Source organism: Falco rusticolus, chromosome 12 (genome assembly GCF_015220075.1).
Source record: "Falco rusticolus isolate bFalRus1 chromosome 12, bFalRus1.pri, whole genome shotgun sequence".
NCBI classification, from domain to species: Eukaryota; Metazoa; Chordata; class Aves; order Falconiformes; family Falconidae; genus Falco; species Falco rusticolus.
Genome location: NC_051198.1, coordinates 18,360,705 through 18,377,038, shown reverse-complemented (window position 1 = coordinate 18,377,038; position 16,334 = coordinate 18,360,705). Strand labels below are relative to the sequence as shown.

General features: G+C 38.2%; 1 protein-coding gene across 5 annotated transcripts in view; it reads left to right on the top strand.

Annotated features, from left to right (window-relative positions):
- Nucleotides 1–16,334, top strand: part of PPM1B (protein phosphatase, Mg2+/Mn2+ dependent 1B) — a 61,765-nt gene that overhangs the window by 21,911 nt on the left and 23,520 nt on the right. For all 5 annotated transcript variants that reach the window (XM_037405445.1, XM_037405443.1, XM_037405440.1 and 2 more), the window contains 2 exons: nucleotides 4,482–4,627; nucleotides 15,108–15,971. In XM_037405445.1, coding sequence (XP_037261342.1) covers nucleotides 15,126–15,971 — 846 coding nt within the window. In that variant the 5' untranslated portion in view covers nucleotides 4,482–4,627; nucleotides 15,108–15,125. The remainder of the gene's footprint in view (nucleotides 1–4,481; nucleotides 4,628–15,107; nucleotides 15,972–16,334) is intronic.

The following is a 16,334-nucleotide window of genomic DNA, read 5'->3' as shown; positions in this document are numbered from 1 at the left end:
GTCTACCATTTGTGAGGTGATATGTAAAGGTATGGACCTAATTAGAATACTAAGTCCATACATAGTATTACCACATTTTTAGGCGAGTGTAAAATAGTGGTCTAATAGTATGTTCCTGTTGGAAGTTAGAACTGCAGACCTCAAGCTGCTGAACTAAATTTTCACCAGAATCCCAAGTAAATTTATTTCAAGGCATTTAGCTTTTTAAGAAGCCCTGGGTGTTTCTTCTAAAATGTACTAGAAAGATACCATTGCGCTTTTTACAAAACCATAATATTAGATCAACTGCTTCAAAAAGGATAAAGAACTTAAATTACTTCATGGAGTTTTTAGTTTCAAATTTCTGTTCAATCTCCCTCTTCTAACTGTTGTAATAATGAACATTTTAATGCTGCTTCCATGTTTGAAAAGGGGGCGGGGGGGTGGGGAATCCCCACACCCACACAAACACAAATCAAGGCTTTGCCCAGTCTTGGTTGATTCATGTTTTTATATAGAACCAAGAACCACTTAGCAAATGCAGAGATAATTAATTATCTGTTTATTACAGAGGAAGAACCAACTTACTCTTTAGGGTAAAAGTTGTATGTTGTCTCAAGTAATTACACAAAAATTAACTCTTTTTTTTTTTAAGTTTGGGCTTTGTCATATATGTAGACTAAGGAAGAACTACTGCATGAATTTGCAGCACGAGTAGTGCGCTCCCTTGGTATGTGCTCTTAAGTTCCCAGAAAAATCGGGTAACCTAATGAATGCCTCTCAGGAGAGGGATTTACTGTCTGTTGGGAACATGCAATTGGGAGGCTGCAGTATACTAGCTAACCTGTGGTAAGCTTGCACTATTGCTCTTTTTTCTTCTCCTTCCTGCTGTCTTTTACTTCTGCAAAATCTTTTACTATCTTTTTGTGTGAACTTTTGTGGTTTACAGTTCTGGGAGATGGTATCAGCAGTGGTGGTGTTGTGATGTTGTAAGGTCAGTTATGACACATTAGACTATAGCTCTTTCTGTTGGTGTTCAGGGAGTGGGTTGGTTGGTTTGTTTACTTGTTTTATAGCAGCAACGATTTGGTTATCCAGAGTCATAGCTGGTTGTGGAATAGAATAAATCTGGTGTTTTTTCTGGTGCTTCTCTGACCAGAGTCTGGAAATTTGCGAAGGACCAGATGTTGTAGTGGGTATTGTGTGTGTTAAACGTTAGGAGTCAGCTTGAGGTTCGCTTGCTGCCAGGGTTATTAAGTATATATTTAATCATCAGGAAGAGTAGCATTTGATGCCTATCCTTCTGTAAAATAGCATGGTAGAATTCTTTAAATTTCTGTAGGCTGAATGATTTTTTTTCATGTGCTTACGTTTGAATATTGGGTTTAGTTCTTTAACAGTGACTTACATATGATGGCTTTGGCTGCATAGTCTTTACCTGTTGCAGGAAATACTGTAAAATTAAAATTCCTTATTAGCCAGGGAATATTTAAGCTGTGCTCAATTAAAAACTATTCTGTTGTAGGGTACTGGTGTCTTAGTACTATCACTGAACTAACCTAGCCTTACCCAAATATTGTGTTTACATATTCCGAAGATCTAAGGAGCCCAAATAAAATGCTTAATACATGTTGTAATTTTGTTAAGCCTTTAATAGGAAGCATTCAGTTTTATTCTTGCAATGTAATTTATAATGAGCAATCTGGATAAGACCATTTCATTTGTGTATTGTGAGCATTTTCGGCCCACAAATTATTGGGGGCTGGATATAGTAGTTTGTTATCGCAAAGTTGTGTCATGAATCTAAGTGTCTTTCCATATGGAAAAAAAACATAGTGCAGCTTATTTGGAGAAGTAAGAGTGCTGTGCAGAAGTAAGTAGTAGTGTCCCCTCTTTGTGCAATGATCAGTGGTCTGAATTCTATGTCTTAAGGTATTCTTGTGTTTTGGGACACTGAATGCTGTATTCTTCTCTTCTGAGAATTAGTGTAGGTAGAATTTGTGTAAACAGGAGCATTATTCTGGGGAAAGATGCTCTTGGCCCAAAATATCTATCTTTGAATCTGCCCTACTGTAAGAAACCTGTTTGCAGACTAAAACTCACCCTAGTCTGAATGCTCTTACATCCCCTGTATGGGAGGGGTCAAGTCTCTTGCTTGTGGGAAGCATAATGCTTGTCTTTAGCTCTGCTTTTGTGAGTCAGCTGCTGCTGAGGGCTGCTGGAGTAGCATCAGAACTGAGGCTTTTGAGCACTTCACCATGCAAGCACTATGTACCCTCCTAGTTAATGGGATCTTCTGAAGGTGGGAGACAGTGCTTGAAGGGAGTTGTGTTCTGGTCATGCATTCTTTGTCCATGCCCTAGTCACTGGTGTATTTCAGAATAGGGAGTTAGGCTGTTTTGTACAACTTCGTGAATCTGTGCTGCTTGCGTTCTGGTTGGTTGGATTTTGTTTCCCTGAAGTTCTTGGGTGTGGAAAAAACTTTTTTTTTTTTTACTGAAACTTTTTAAATTTTTGGGGAGGGCTTTTGCTATGTAGCCCAATACAATGATTTAGGATACTTGCTGCCTAGGTCTTTCAAAATACCTTCTCAGAGTTCATTAATGATTTAGTGGATGCTGGTTAAGGTATGGTTTCACAATATTCGGTGCAAATCTGAATCGGCAGCAGCTGCTGGTTCTGCATGTCTGGCATTGGTGTTTGTTGGATCATGCATTTCATAAGCTGAATCGGAGAGCTCAAGTGACGGAGGGTTTGATTCCTTGAACCCATCCATCCTGTTGTGGTGTCTAAGAAGAGAGAATATTGGGGGAAGTGCAGGGCTTGCAGCAGTGTGATGTTACAGGCATACAACTTATTGAACCCCTACAATTCTTCTTCAAACTGTAGCACAATACTCCTTCTTTTGAGCAATTTCTTGCTTATGACACTTTTTGGTAGTTGAAAAGCACTGTTTAGTGTTCAGAAGAGGCAAGACATAATGAAATGTTGTCATAACTCCATTCTTTGATCAGTGGGCTTGAAGTCAAGGTCTGCAATATGTCTCCCTTATCAATCATTCAGCTCATCAGAATGCCGTAATCAGTTTAAAACCATCAGTGTTGCAAAAAGGCTTGTATTTCCCTCGTGCCCTGGACAGAGCTGGCTGTTATGCAGAGTTCTTCTTGCAATAGTTCCTTCTACCAGTGTACTGTCATGGTAACTTTTGTAAGATGCAGTGGTTCTTAAGATTAAATGTGTAGTCCCTGATCCATGAAGGAATTTGGGTATTTGCATCCTGTTCAAAACAATGGGTAGATGCCTAAATGCTTTTGTAGACACATAGAGCTGAATTGCTAGTTATCTGCTACTTTTACATTTTAAGCTGAATTTATGGTTATTTTTGGAGAAACTACTTTTAAAGAAACAATTATTCTTATTTCAGAGGAGCTGAAATTCTTTTGCAGCTGAAGGTTATTGATTTTGTTCTAAACTCTTGTGCGTTTTTACGTCTAAGCCAGCAGAATAAAGAGTTTACAAATTACACATGCTACACATAGTGGGTTTAAGTCTTGTCAAATGCTCAAGGATTTGTACTCTGTCATTTGAGCAGGTGAATAAAAGTAAGCAAATAGGGCCATTATACTAGCAGGCATGCAAAAGCTATTCTGTTACTGAATTTAGGGACTTGAATACCAGGTAATAGGCTAAATGACTTTTTAAGTGCTTGTGGTTTAACCCCAGCTTGCAACTAAGCACCACTTAGACACTTGCTGGCTTCTCACCACCCCCATCCCCCCACCCCTGTCCCCACAGTGGGACACGGGAGAGAACCAGAAGAGTAAAAGTGAGAAAACTCACGAGCTGAGATAAGGACAGTTTAATGGGACAGAAAAGGGGGGGGGATAATGATAAAATAATTTGAATATACAAAATAACTGATGTACAATGAAGTACCCAGCCAGTTCCTGAGCAGTGGCACCCAGATAGCTTTTCCCCCAGTTTGTGCTGAGCACGATATCATGTGGTATGGAATATCCCTTTGGTCAGTTCGGGTCAGCTGTCCTGGCTGTGTCCCCTCCCAATGTCTTCTGCTCCTCCAGCCCCCTCACTGGCAGGGCATGAGAAGCTGAAAAGTCTTTGACTTAGTATAAACACTAATTGGCAAGGACTAAAAATATCGGTGTGTTATCAACATCATTCTCATAGTACAAATCCAAAACATAATGCTATACCAGCTACTAGGAAGAAAATTAACTCTATCCCAGCCAAAACTAGGAAACTGCTAGTCTGTGCTGGTGAAGGAAATAGGGTGTGTGTGTGTGGAATTATAATCTGATGCTTTGTTAACATGAATCTTTAGTATCCTGTTTTGAGAGTGTACTGAAAGGTCTTTTGATGTCCACACGTAGCTTTAGTTCAAGCATTTCTATTTAGGAAGAAGTTGTATTCGTGAAAAAAATCATGTACAAATCTGTTGTAAACTATCAAGTAAGCTAACTACTTTCTTTCCTCCTTTCTAGGAAGTACCAAAATAAAGCAGATGTTGTGTCCTGGACTGTTATCTCAAGGTTTTGCAAGTCATTCTGTGATGTGCTTCTTGGCCGCAGGAATGTAAACTAATTCTTTCAGCACTGAACTAGAACCTTTGACAAGGTTGCAATTACAGGTAAGAACAAATTCTGCCACTTGAAAAATCATGGGAAGATATAATCACTTTGACTGTTTTAACTTGCAATTTGTAATTGACCAAGAATTTAAGAGAAATTTCATAACAGGTTTGATAAAAGGGTGTATTTTCTTCTTTAAATTTATTTGAACTTTGCATAATTCATTTTTAATAGGGAGGAAATGTAACAAAGTGTAGCTTCTCTCTGCTACAGTACAAAGCACTGTTGGTGTTGAAAAATTACTTGTCATTTATTTGTGTGCTGACTTAGATTGTGAGGAAGGTATTTTCTAACACAAAACTGCACAGTGTCAGTCAGTAAAAGCCAATGAAGTGTTTTGCCACTGTGTTGAGATCTGCTTACTGTCTGCATGTGGCTTTTTTCCCCTCAAGGTCGCTGTTTCCTTAAATGCTCTAATGGCAGCTTTACTGCTTAAGTTGACTTTTTTAATCAGTTACAGAAAATCTCTCCATTTTTGTTACAAGTCCATTGTATCTGCAACTCTTCAATGCCCTTTTCAAGGGTAGATTGGCTTCTTCCAGGTCAGGGAAGATGTTCTGCCTGCTGCTTTTCTATTGTAACTACCATAATCATCTGAAAATGATGGTGATAACTCTTGTCCTGCTACTCAATCACTATATTCTAAACTCACCTGTAGGGAACTAAGTCAATGTCCTTTTACTCTGACTTTTTTAACAAAAAAAAGATAAAGTCAATGCTACAGAGCTATATTAATTAAGAAAAAAAGCACATACCACCACAAATACTTGCTGCAGAGACTGTGTATTTTAATTTGTATGTTTCTGAAAAAAATATTTCAGTCTTTAAACGGGGGATATGTGTTTTGAAGACTATCAATGAAATGGTTTCATTGCATATGCTGAATCTGCAGTTACGATTAAGTTAAGGCTTTCAGTCTTGATTTTACTTTGGTATCTTTGATGAGAAGAGTTGCTTGCCTTAGGCTGCACTTGTCAATAGTGGCAGGACAAGAGTCTGGACTGTTTGAATCAAGCAGTCTGATGTCTTGCTGTGAAGCTGGATGGTGCATAGGTCAGTGACAGATTTCTGCCAAGGAGGGTGGCATCGATGGTTCTGCTGCTACAGTGTTTTGGGTTTTTTCTGTTACTGTTGTCTTGATTTGAATGTCAGTACTAATTTGCAGCAATGTAACAGGTCGAAAAAAAGGCACAACTCTTATTATTATTCTGTGAGAGTCATAGACTAATCTATGTTGAAATGGACTTCTAGCATTCATCTAGCCTAACCCTTGTGTCTGACTTCCTCAGGTTTCTGTGTGAATCAACAAGTCACCCCTCAATTATGTAAATAAATGGTTTGGTGTTTTACTGTGGTTTTGTAGACCTGCTGCAGAACACTTACTCTGGTCTTTCAGACCTGTTTAGGAACAAGTTATTGATGATATGAATTGGTGATTCATTGCTGCTGTTTTCTCATGAAAATGTGTTTGAAGCTTTTAGTAAACAAACACTGAAAAAGGTAAAAAAAGTTTTCTTAAATGCTAAAATTTAGAATAAAGGAGAAATAATTTTTAGTGACATACTGCTTCATGCTAATCAGTAAAATATTCAGTTTTAGTACCAGTAGTATATTGGCTAAACATTTGTTCTCTTCCTTCAAAATCTTAGGTGCTATTTCTTTAATAAAAACCCACCCGGTGGTGGTTTGATTGAAAAGAAGCAGACTAATTCAAAATAGTTGGTCTTTATTGAATTTAGAGAACAAAAAAAAAATGATTCTGCATAGAAATAATTATAAACTTCATTAGGGGAGGATCACTTTTGTACTATGTCAATGTTTTGTAATATCAAAGTGCAGTACGTGCATCTGTTTTCAACAGCCCAGTAAAGGAGTGAGAAACATGCTTGTTAGCTACAGGAAGCATGAGCGGATGCAGGCAAACAAAAGGAATTTCAGTTAATATCATGGGATATAAATCTCGTCATAGTATGGTCAGTAGGGATAAACAAAAGTACAGTGCAGTCTTCCGGGTGGTATAATAAAGCCACACTGGGTTGCAGAGTTTGAGTTAAGGACAATATGTGACTTCAGGGCTTATTAGCCTGAACAGGTAATACCTGGTTTGACCAAGTAGGCCCATTTCACTCAGGTGCCAGTGCAGCAAACTCTTACTCCAAGAACGTAGTACAAGAGCATAAACACTGGTTTACGTAGAGCTATCTTGGCTCTTGGAGACTTCAGCCTTCATTCTGTTCCCATCAAGGTGCTAGAAGCAATAATATAAAGAAAGGCTGAAGTTCTTACCTGGAAGACTAAAATGAGTAACATTAGAGACATCGACTACAGTAGAGTGTTTTTTACTGAGAATGATGCTGCATTCCTCTTCAGTTCAGTCCCTAGTGCCATTGCAGTGCCACTGTGAATTAAGGGCTGTTGGCCATCGGAAGTCACACTGGCAAGCACAGAATTATGTGTAGCTAACTAGGAACCACACTGCATTTTTTTTTTTTTTAAGCTTTCATTTGGCCACAAAACCATGTGAAGCTGACTTCTGTGACTTAAGCTAGAGCGAAGCTACATGATAAAAGCCTGGTGACTTTAAATGCATCAGCCTGGGCACCGATGGCTTTGTTCTATATGCTATGATTGCAAAGCTAGATTCAGAGTCTGCTTCCATGTTTTGTGAAATTCATCTTGAGTATCTTGGGTATGATCTCTCACTTTGTACCTACCAAACTGCATTCCAGAAAAATAAGAAACCACAGCATTGAAGTGTGCAGTTTGTCCATGAGACGCAGACGGGTGGTTGCCATATAAGCTGAGCTTGAAGATCTGTAGTTGCCTAGCTTTATCCATGTTTTAATAAAGCACAAGAAAGCAGAATATAAAAACCTCTGAAAAGACCATGAGTGCATGTTATTCTGGTGTTAACAACATGGCTAAAAAGGCTATATCTCTTAACCTAGTTCCTGGTGCTCCTTTCTATTTTTCCCCCACTGTCTTCTGTTGAAGGTTACTACCCCCTTGGATCTGCTGTCTAAGCTGCTGGCTTCTAAGATCAGTGCAGCTGAAGTCACAGAGTTTCAAAATACTAAAGCTAACTTTGCACCTCTTCAGTGAAACAGTTCAAAATGAAAGGGCAAAACCGTCTCAGCCAGCAGTTCTGAGAGAGGGAAAAAAAGAAAAAAAAAAAAAAATTGCTGGCACAATGTAGTGGTGAGTAGCTGAGGCAGAGCAAAAGCAGTAATGTTTTCAAGTATTGCCACTGACATTGAAAATAGATGTGAATCCACAGTGTTAAATTACGCCTGTACCTCCAGACCAGTTTAAAGCAGCTGAAGCACATTCTGACATCTCTTTCATCTCCTTTTTAACTTACTGGTTTAAAAGTAGTGTGGTGGTGGGATGTTATGTGTTTTGGGTGGGTTTTTTTTTTTTTGTTTCTTTCCCCCAACTTGTTGTAATAGAGGTGCAGAAATTAATTTCAAAGTTACAGTGGCAGCTCCTAGGCACTTACTCTACGTCATGATGGGGATAACTTGCAAAATTTTTTCAGTTCCTGGTTTAGAAGCCTATTGGGCTGCTTTCATGTGGTTCTGGCAGGAAACAGTTACTTAGCATAAGCTCTGTATTAAAGGTTTATATTGATACTTTATTTCTTTGTGATCAGTGTCTTTTGGTCAGCCGAGATCCTTCCTAACAGTGACTCCTATGGCCACAGATTATTAAAAAAAAAAACAACCCACGAACAAACCCAAAAAACAACAAACAAAACACGAGTGACTCAAAACAAATAAATCCCCTAGTGAGTGGAACATGAATGATAATCATGGTCCTTTTACTTTCAGTTAACAATGAACTACATAAAATATTGAGATCACATTCTTGGATTCCAATAATTGCTGTTTGGCTCTGCCAGTACTTGTGGCTAACTTGTACTAGTTAGAGTAGAGGTTGCAGCCAAGCTTCAGAGCTCTTGCTCAAAAATTCAGTAACTGTTTGCCTAATGTACATTTATGTAGTGCCAGCATTTTTAAGGTCAGTAAGTCAAAAGCGATCCCAAGTTTTCTGGGACCAAAAATAAAGATCTGTAAAGCTGCTTTCACTCATCAAATGAACTTGTATTTAGGATACATGTAGTATAATCTAAGTATGGTGATGATATAATGATAGTATATTGTAAGTAAACACAAGATTAGTGAAAGATTACTTAGAGTATTCTATCACTTTCTTGTGTAGATTAAAGGGTACAGGGAATCTTTACGAATGTCAAACCTGTGGTATGTGTAGACACATGTGATGTGGGGGTGTATGCACGTACATACACAGTAGAGTGAGTGCAAGATGAAGACAGAGGAGCTTTCTACTAAGGCTAAGGTGTAATTTTTTACTTGAACCAGGAAAGTTATTCCTTTCTGTGCTTTTCAATAAGCTTTGAAATTGTCACAGCTATTTGGATAATTTATTCATCATTTACATCTTTAATATCTAGCACAGCATTTTCTCTGTTGAAACGTCATTCTTTTTTTATAGCAGGAACACATGTGTTTTGTAACAGGAAACTCTGGCACTGTTTCTCTTCCACAACACTGACTTATTAAAAATGACTGGCCCGTTGAGTGAATGCTTCTGAGGAAGAGACATTTTACAGTACACTTTTATGACCTAAACCTAAAAGATTGGTGTTGGACCATTCTCATTATATGAAAAGATAACGTTATTGCCTTTGGGACTTTTGGTCATCAAGGTATTATTAGTCTGGTTCTGATGTTCTCTTTGAAACTGATATGTAATCTGAAAATTATTTTGTAGTTTCTAAAAAAAACTTTGATTATGGCTTTTAGACCTTTATAATCTAATTACATTTTGTCCATCTTCATGATCACCAGCAAGTAAATATTTCTGCCTGTTAAATATAAATCTATATGGCAAGGAGCATGCTTTTCATTTAAAGTAGCTGCCTATTTCCCCTTCACGGTGTAGTAGAAAATCATGGATATCTGTAACTCACAGGAGCCATCTGCCATTTTATAAGTAGATCTGAGTGTCATGCTTTTTTTCTTTTAAACAGATAAACTTATGCACAGACCCGATTTTAAGACCCTTTACTATATGGCTAATCTAATACCAATGAAAGTCTTCACCACGTAACTGTGGAAAAGAATACTGATCATGAATTTTTATTGCATGTCAGAGGACATGGCTTTTGTCTTCATACTTCATACCTCAAAAAGGTAGATGTCTTTGGTTTCATGAGCCAGAAGTAATGCTCATCTCTGTATTTGAGATGAGGACCTCATGTAAAATTTGTATCGGGTAGGAAATATATCAGAGAAGAATATACGTTAGGACTTCAGAGAAGTAAGCCTTGGGTTAGGTTTTTGCCCTGGCAAAGGGGTGTCAGCTTTCGTTAGAGACTCAGCCCTGAACTCTTGGAAATGGCTTAGCTATTGATTTAGAACTAGAGCTGAAGAGTGTACAGTAAAGTGGTAGCTAGAGCCACTGCTTTAGCAGCCTGTTGCTCAGATTCAGTTTCTTCCACGGCCAGAGAGAGGAAAAGGCCAGTGTTTTCCTCTAAAGGCTTTCCAAAAGCCTTTGAGCCTTGGTGATTATTGGCATTTACCAGGTGATAGATTCATTGTTGTTGTTGTTGTTATTATTACTACTACTACTATTCCTACTCCTCTTTTTCCCCAGAGTTGGGAAGGCTACTTGAAAGAAGGGAGTCAGTCATAGGTTTCCATTATTGATATGAAGAATACATACTGTTTTAAAGAATGATCTGTGGAGCATGGATGAGAACTAACGTCTTCTCAATTTCCAAGAATGTTTGGGGAATTATAGTAGATAGGATCTTCCAGATTTTGGAAGTTTCAGCTAATAATCTCATGCAGGGAAAACATTTTCATCAGGAGGAAATTAAAATATTTTCTTCTCAAACTAATGTATTACATAATTAAATTTCATTTAAAAATGGGATCTTTGGAAATCAAGTCCCAAAAGCTGAAGAGGTACTGAATTTTTGAGCTTACAAGTAATGATTAAAAATCATGGCTGAATTACTAGCTGAAGGTGAGCACTTTATCTGTTCCTCTGCTGGCTGTGTTTTCTCTTAAGATTGAACCTTGCTCTACAAAGATGATTGGGGCTTATTCCTTAAGCTGCCAGGAAGTGTTGAGGGGAAGCATAATGAAGTCTTCATTAACAGCTTGGACAGTGAAAAGAGTATTCATTCTTAGCTCATGTGATACCGTGTCAAGGAGAATGGTCAAATAAGCCAAAGGGTAGGCCTTAACAGGTAGAAAGATCTTGACATGTTGAACAAGCGGTTTGATAGTAACCTCAGGAAGTTTAATCAAGCCCTGTACCTGGAATAGTGTAACTGTCCCTCGATACAGGCTGGGTGATGACTGTTTAGGAATGATCTTTGCAGGAAAAGAACCATGGGGTGCTGGTGGACAACTGCGACGAGTGAGATGAACATTAGGGAGCAGTGTGTTTGTAGTGATGAAGGTTTGGGCCATATTAGAAAAAGTTTATCCAGTATATTGGGAGAAGTGATTATTTTAGCCTATTTGGAACTGACAAGGCTGCATCTGGAATACAGTGTGGAGTGTCGGCCCCCAGTACAAGAAAGGCATAGACATAGTGGAGCAAGTAGAGTAGAGGACCACTCTGTTACTTAGGGGCTGGAGCATGTAATGTATGAGGAGAGGTGAAAGCTGAGTGCCTCCAGTATGGAGGAGAAAAGGCCAAGGGGTGGATGCAGTTGCTGTCTTCCAACTATGCAATATGGGAGGGTGTGGAGAAGGTAGAGTTAAGCTCTTCCCAGAGATGTGTAATGAGAAGTTAAGAGGCAAAGGGCACAAGCTGCACTGACGGGAGTTCTGTTTTTGTTGTGAATGTGGTCAGACATGAACTGGTTGCTCAGAGGCTATGGAATCTCCATCCTCGGAGATGTTCAAAACTTGGCAAGGATCTAAACAGCCTGAGCCATCTTTGTTGTTGGATATCATATTGATTAAAATTTGAATAGGGGGTTGGACTGGGTAAGCTCTAGAGGTCTCTTCCAATGTGAATTGTTCCATGATTCTGTAATTCATGAATTCTGACCCAACTTAAATGTTTATCTAGGTGCTTGTGTCAGGATTGACTTGTATCTAGCCTAGTATGGTTAAATTAAGAGATGGAAACACCAGGTTAGACCTATGACAGGCTTTGCCTTCTGTAGGATTTTTGCAGGTCTGTTTGGCCAAGTCCCATTTTTAGGTGCTCAAGTCTGTTTACCAATCTAGCCTGAGATTAAGAGGGACAAAACTAGATGGGAGTGCCAGAGTACTGTTTCTCCAGTGGAACTGTTTTCTTACTGTGATCTTTCATTTTGAAGAAAACAAGCCATGTTTTGTTTGTGGTGGTGTGTGTTTGTCCATTTTTGTTTTGGGGGGTTTGGTTTTGGTTTTTTTTAAGACTGATTTCCTAAGAAAAGTAAAGTTTGGTATGATACCACAGATTTCATTAAAGTGTCTCTGATTTACTTAACTACCTTGTACATAGATAAATACATGGCTGGGTTTACTGCTAGAGATAGTCTGGTGGCACTGTAGGTGTGAAGTTCAAATTACATTTGTGCATAACAGCTGGGAGGAATATACTGCACTCACCTGTATGCCATGTTATTTACTTGTGTTTTTCTGTAACTTTGTAGTGTTTTTTTAAATTAAGTTTTTAACAGAACAGGTGTTCATCCATTTTAAGTTGTCTTTGTGCTTTACTATCACGGATAACTTTGATCAAAAACCTGAGTTTCAATGAATTGGTGAAATCACTGTTTCTTTGATGCTTACTGAAATGGCTTGACTTTTCCAGCTGGTCTTCAAACCAGTTGCTGCCTTATATAGTTGACATAATATACACAATGGTAGAAAGATTTTTTTTTTCTATGTGTTCGGTGTCTTTTATAGGAACAGCTGTCTGTTCTCTTACTGATTGCAAGTCAGTCTCTGCATCCTTCATTAAATATTTGTAATATTAAAAAGGATATTTAGAATGTCAATAACATAACCTTGAATAGTATGACCTTTTAAGTTTCTCGCTCTTGTGCTGGAAAATTTAAAGCTACTTATTAAATAGATAAAACTAAGATGTGAAAGGGGCCTTTGGGTTTTTTTTTAACAGTGCATTTTGTTTTTTATAGATATAAAACACAACATTCAATACTGAGCTTAAAGGCTTTTGCAGTTAGATAGGGTTTGATCTTTTTCCTTATTGATATTTCTTCCATACTTTTGATTTTAAGAACGTAAGGACATACTTAACTCAAAGGAATCTCATACAAGGTCTGAAGTGTTGGAGGACTTCTGTCATTTTGGCAGCATTTCAGTTCTATATTACATATTGAATGTTAAATGTTTTTGTGTGCTTTTAAAATAGCTTTGTATTATGTGTAATATGTGAATAAGTGGTCATCAGTTACTAGAATCCTTTCACAAGTCTCCTTTGCTGCTGTTGATTGTATTTGATCCAACTAGTTAGCTGTATTTTAAACTGTGGGACTTGTTCAGCTCTTAACTGAGAACATCAATTGCTGAGAACACTTATTTGTGGTGGTATGTAGCACTGTTGCTCTGCTTTTATGACAGCATTTGACACAGATTCTTTGGTTTTTTTCAAAGCAAAATCAGATCTTGCAAGAGAAAGGGCTGAAAAGTGTTTGGGCTGTGTGTCTGGCTAGGTAATGGATACCTCATTTCTGTTGCTTCCACTGATTTGCAGTGTTGCAAGTATTCTTTTTGGAAAAAGAAGGAAAACCAAAGCTGAATGTAACTTACTACTTTCACTTGCAAATTACATAGTGTGAAGCTTGCAATGCGTAACATGTGGTTGTATAGTCACTTTATCTTCATCTTTGCTATCCCAGGTAATATAATTAGAGGCCAGTGGATGGTGAGTAGAGATAAAGAATATAGATAGTATTTGTGTGTCAATTAATACAGATGGTAAAACTAAACTAAAAAAGACCTCGATGCTTTATGGAGGTCACTGTAGCAGAGAGGTAGTGTGAAGTTGGAATTATCTGGAGGAAAATACTAAAGTTTTACCATAAAAAGGGAGGCGGGGTGCAGAATTTAACTGTAATCTTCTCCTCATTGCATTGTATTATTTCTTTTTTTATCTCTCCTGTCAGAGTAAGCTGTGTATACTGAGAATGTGTTTAGATGAAGGGAATGGCAGAAGTAAGGATTTTTTAACCTCTTTTTCTGACCTGGTAACAAACCGTTGAACTAAATTATCATGACTTTGCAGGCTTGGTGGGTACTAGTGTGTCAGAGACCTAGTGACTGACTGCTCAGGATCAGTCATGGGAGAATTATCTCAAATTCCTTTTGGATGAAGGTTGCTATAACTTTCACATCCAGTCATAAAGCATGTCATGGGGCAGTCATTTTTAGCATGATCAGAGGTTGTGGTATTTGTTTCTGAAGTTCTTGGGAAAGTACTAAGGGATCTGTGGATTAAAGAATTTATTCTCCGCTGTCTTTGTGAAGTGAGAGGTAGTAGTTCTTCAGGTCCACATAGGACAACATTGTCTGGTACAGGAGAGGAAGTCAGAAGTACTCTAAAGCTTCAACATAGTTTATTCACATTTTACCTGCAAGCTTGTTCTCTAGAGATGGTTCATATACATTTTGAAGTAGGTCTCCAAATACTGAAGAACTTCTAATTTACTGTGAATTATTTTCTTCCCTTAGATAGCTTGTATCCCTTGTAATTGGATACGTTTTAAAATCAAGATCAGTGCGTCTTTGAACTTAAAATTACATATAAGGACATGAATGTCTTTTAGGGATGGTAGAAATGTGAATATTGTTTTACAAAGAACTAAGTAGAATTTAAGAGAATCTTGTGAAAAGTTGTCTTGGATCGAAGGGGAATTTGCTACCTTGTTTCCTTTGGCGAATGGTCTGCATTCCCCTATTGTCACTTTTGCCATGCTTTACAAGAATACAGAAGTAGCACAGTATGTGCAAAGCTAGTGAGGCCAGTCAGTTCTAATTTATGAAGTATTATCTTTTCATGCCACAATAGAACTGGAAAGAGAATAGGAATGATAGAGTTGTTACTTTTCCAGCATGAATTAGTTTATGCAGAGAATGAGAAAATTGGCAGGGTGGCAAAATTAACTGCCCTGCCTTCGTATGTAGAGCCTTTAATTTTGATGCGATAGCTCTTTAAAAGACACAACACCCCTCAAAAAAACCCCAAACACAACAAACGAACAAAAACAACCTCAAACCCAAACCACTAAAAATTCAAGCAGGGATCTGTAAGTTCATACTTCATTCATGTTACTACTTTTTTCTCCTGTTATAGTTGTTGATTTTTGCACATGTGCATACTTTATTACTTGTTTTGTAAAGAAGAAACACAGGAAAATGAGAACAAAGCTTATGTAGAGTGGTGGTTTTATAAATGAGACTTTTCTTCTCTGTTTTCCAGATTCAATATTGCATAAACATGGGTGCATTTTTGGATAAACCAAAAACTGAAAAACATAATGCTCATGGTGCAGGGAATGGCTTGCGTTATGGCCTCAGCAGTATGCAGGGATGGAGAGTGGAAATGGAAGATGCTCACACAGCTGTTGTAGGTATTCCCCATGGCTTAGAGGATTGGTCCTTTTTTGCTGTCTATGATGGTCACGCAGGATCTCGTGTTGCAAATTATTGCTCCACGCACTTACTAGAACACATCACTAACAACGAAGACTTTAGGGCGACAGAAAAACCTGGATCTGCTCTTGAACCTTCAGTGGAAAATGTCAAGAGTGGAATCAGAACTGGCTTTTTGAAAATTGATGAGTATATGCGCAATTTCTCAGACCTCAGAAATGGGATGGACAGAAGTGGCTCAACAGCAGTGGGAGTTATGATTTCACCTGAGCATGTATACTTTATCAATTGTGGTGATTCACGTGCTGTTCTCTATAGGAATGGACAAGTCTGTTTTTCAACACAGGATCACAAACCTTGCAACCCAAGGGAGAAGGAGCGAATCCAGAATGCAGGAGGCAGTGTAATGATTCAGCGTGTTAATGGTTCATTGGCAGTTTCTCGAGCTCTGGGGGACTATGACTACAAATGTGTTGACGGTAAAGGCCCTACAGAACAACTTGTTTCTCCAGAGCCTGAGGTTTGTGAAATTTTAAGGGCAGAAGAAGATGAGTTTATCATCTTGGCTTGTGATGGAATCTGGGATGTAATGAGCAATGAAGAGCTCTGTGAATTTGTTAAGTCTAGACTTGAAGTATCAGATGACCTGGAAAAAGTGTGCAATTGGGTAGTGGACACTTGTTTACATAAGGTATGTAACTGTTTTCCCCAAGCAGCTGTTCTAAAATGATCTGTTGAAATGGGTACAGTGTTAAGAGAAGTTCCTGGCCTAGTTTTCCCCTTCTCCCTCTCTGTTCCCTCAAACTTCTGCACCCATTTGCAGATATATCCTTGCTGAAGAATATACAGCCTCGTTCTTTGTCCCTGGAGAGGTAATAGCGATTGCAAAAACAAAGTTTTATTATTTTCTCAAATAATGCTTGTATATGGTTCTAGCTCTGAACTTTGTTTCCAAATACAGAATTTGTAAAATGAATAAATTCTGTGCAAGGTATTTTGGTTTTTTTGAAGTTGAGCACTGTTTGTATCGTTTGCATAAAACCAGCATTTGCAC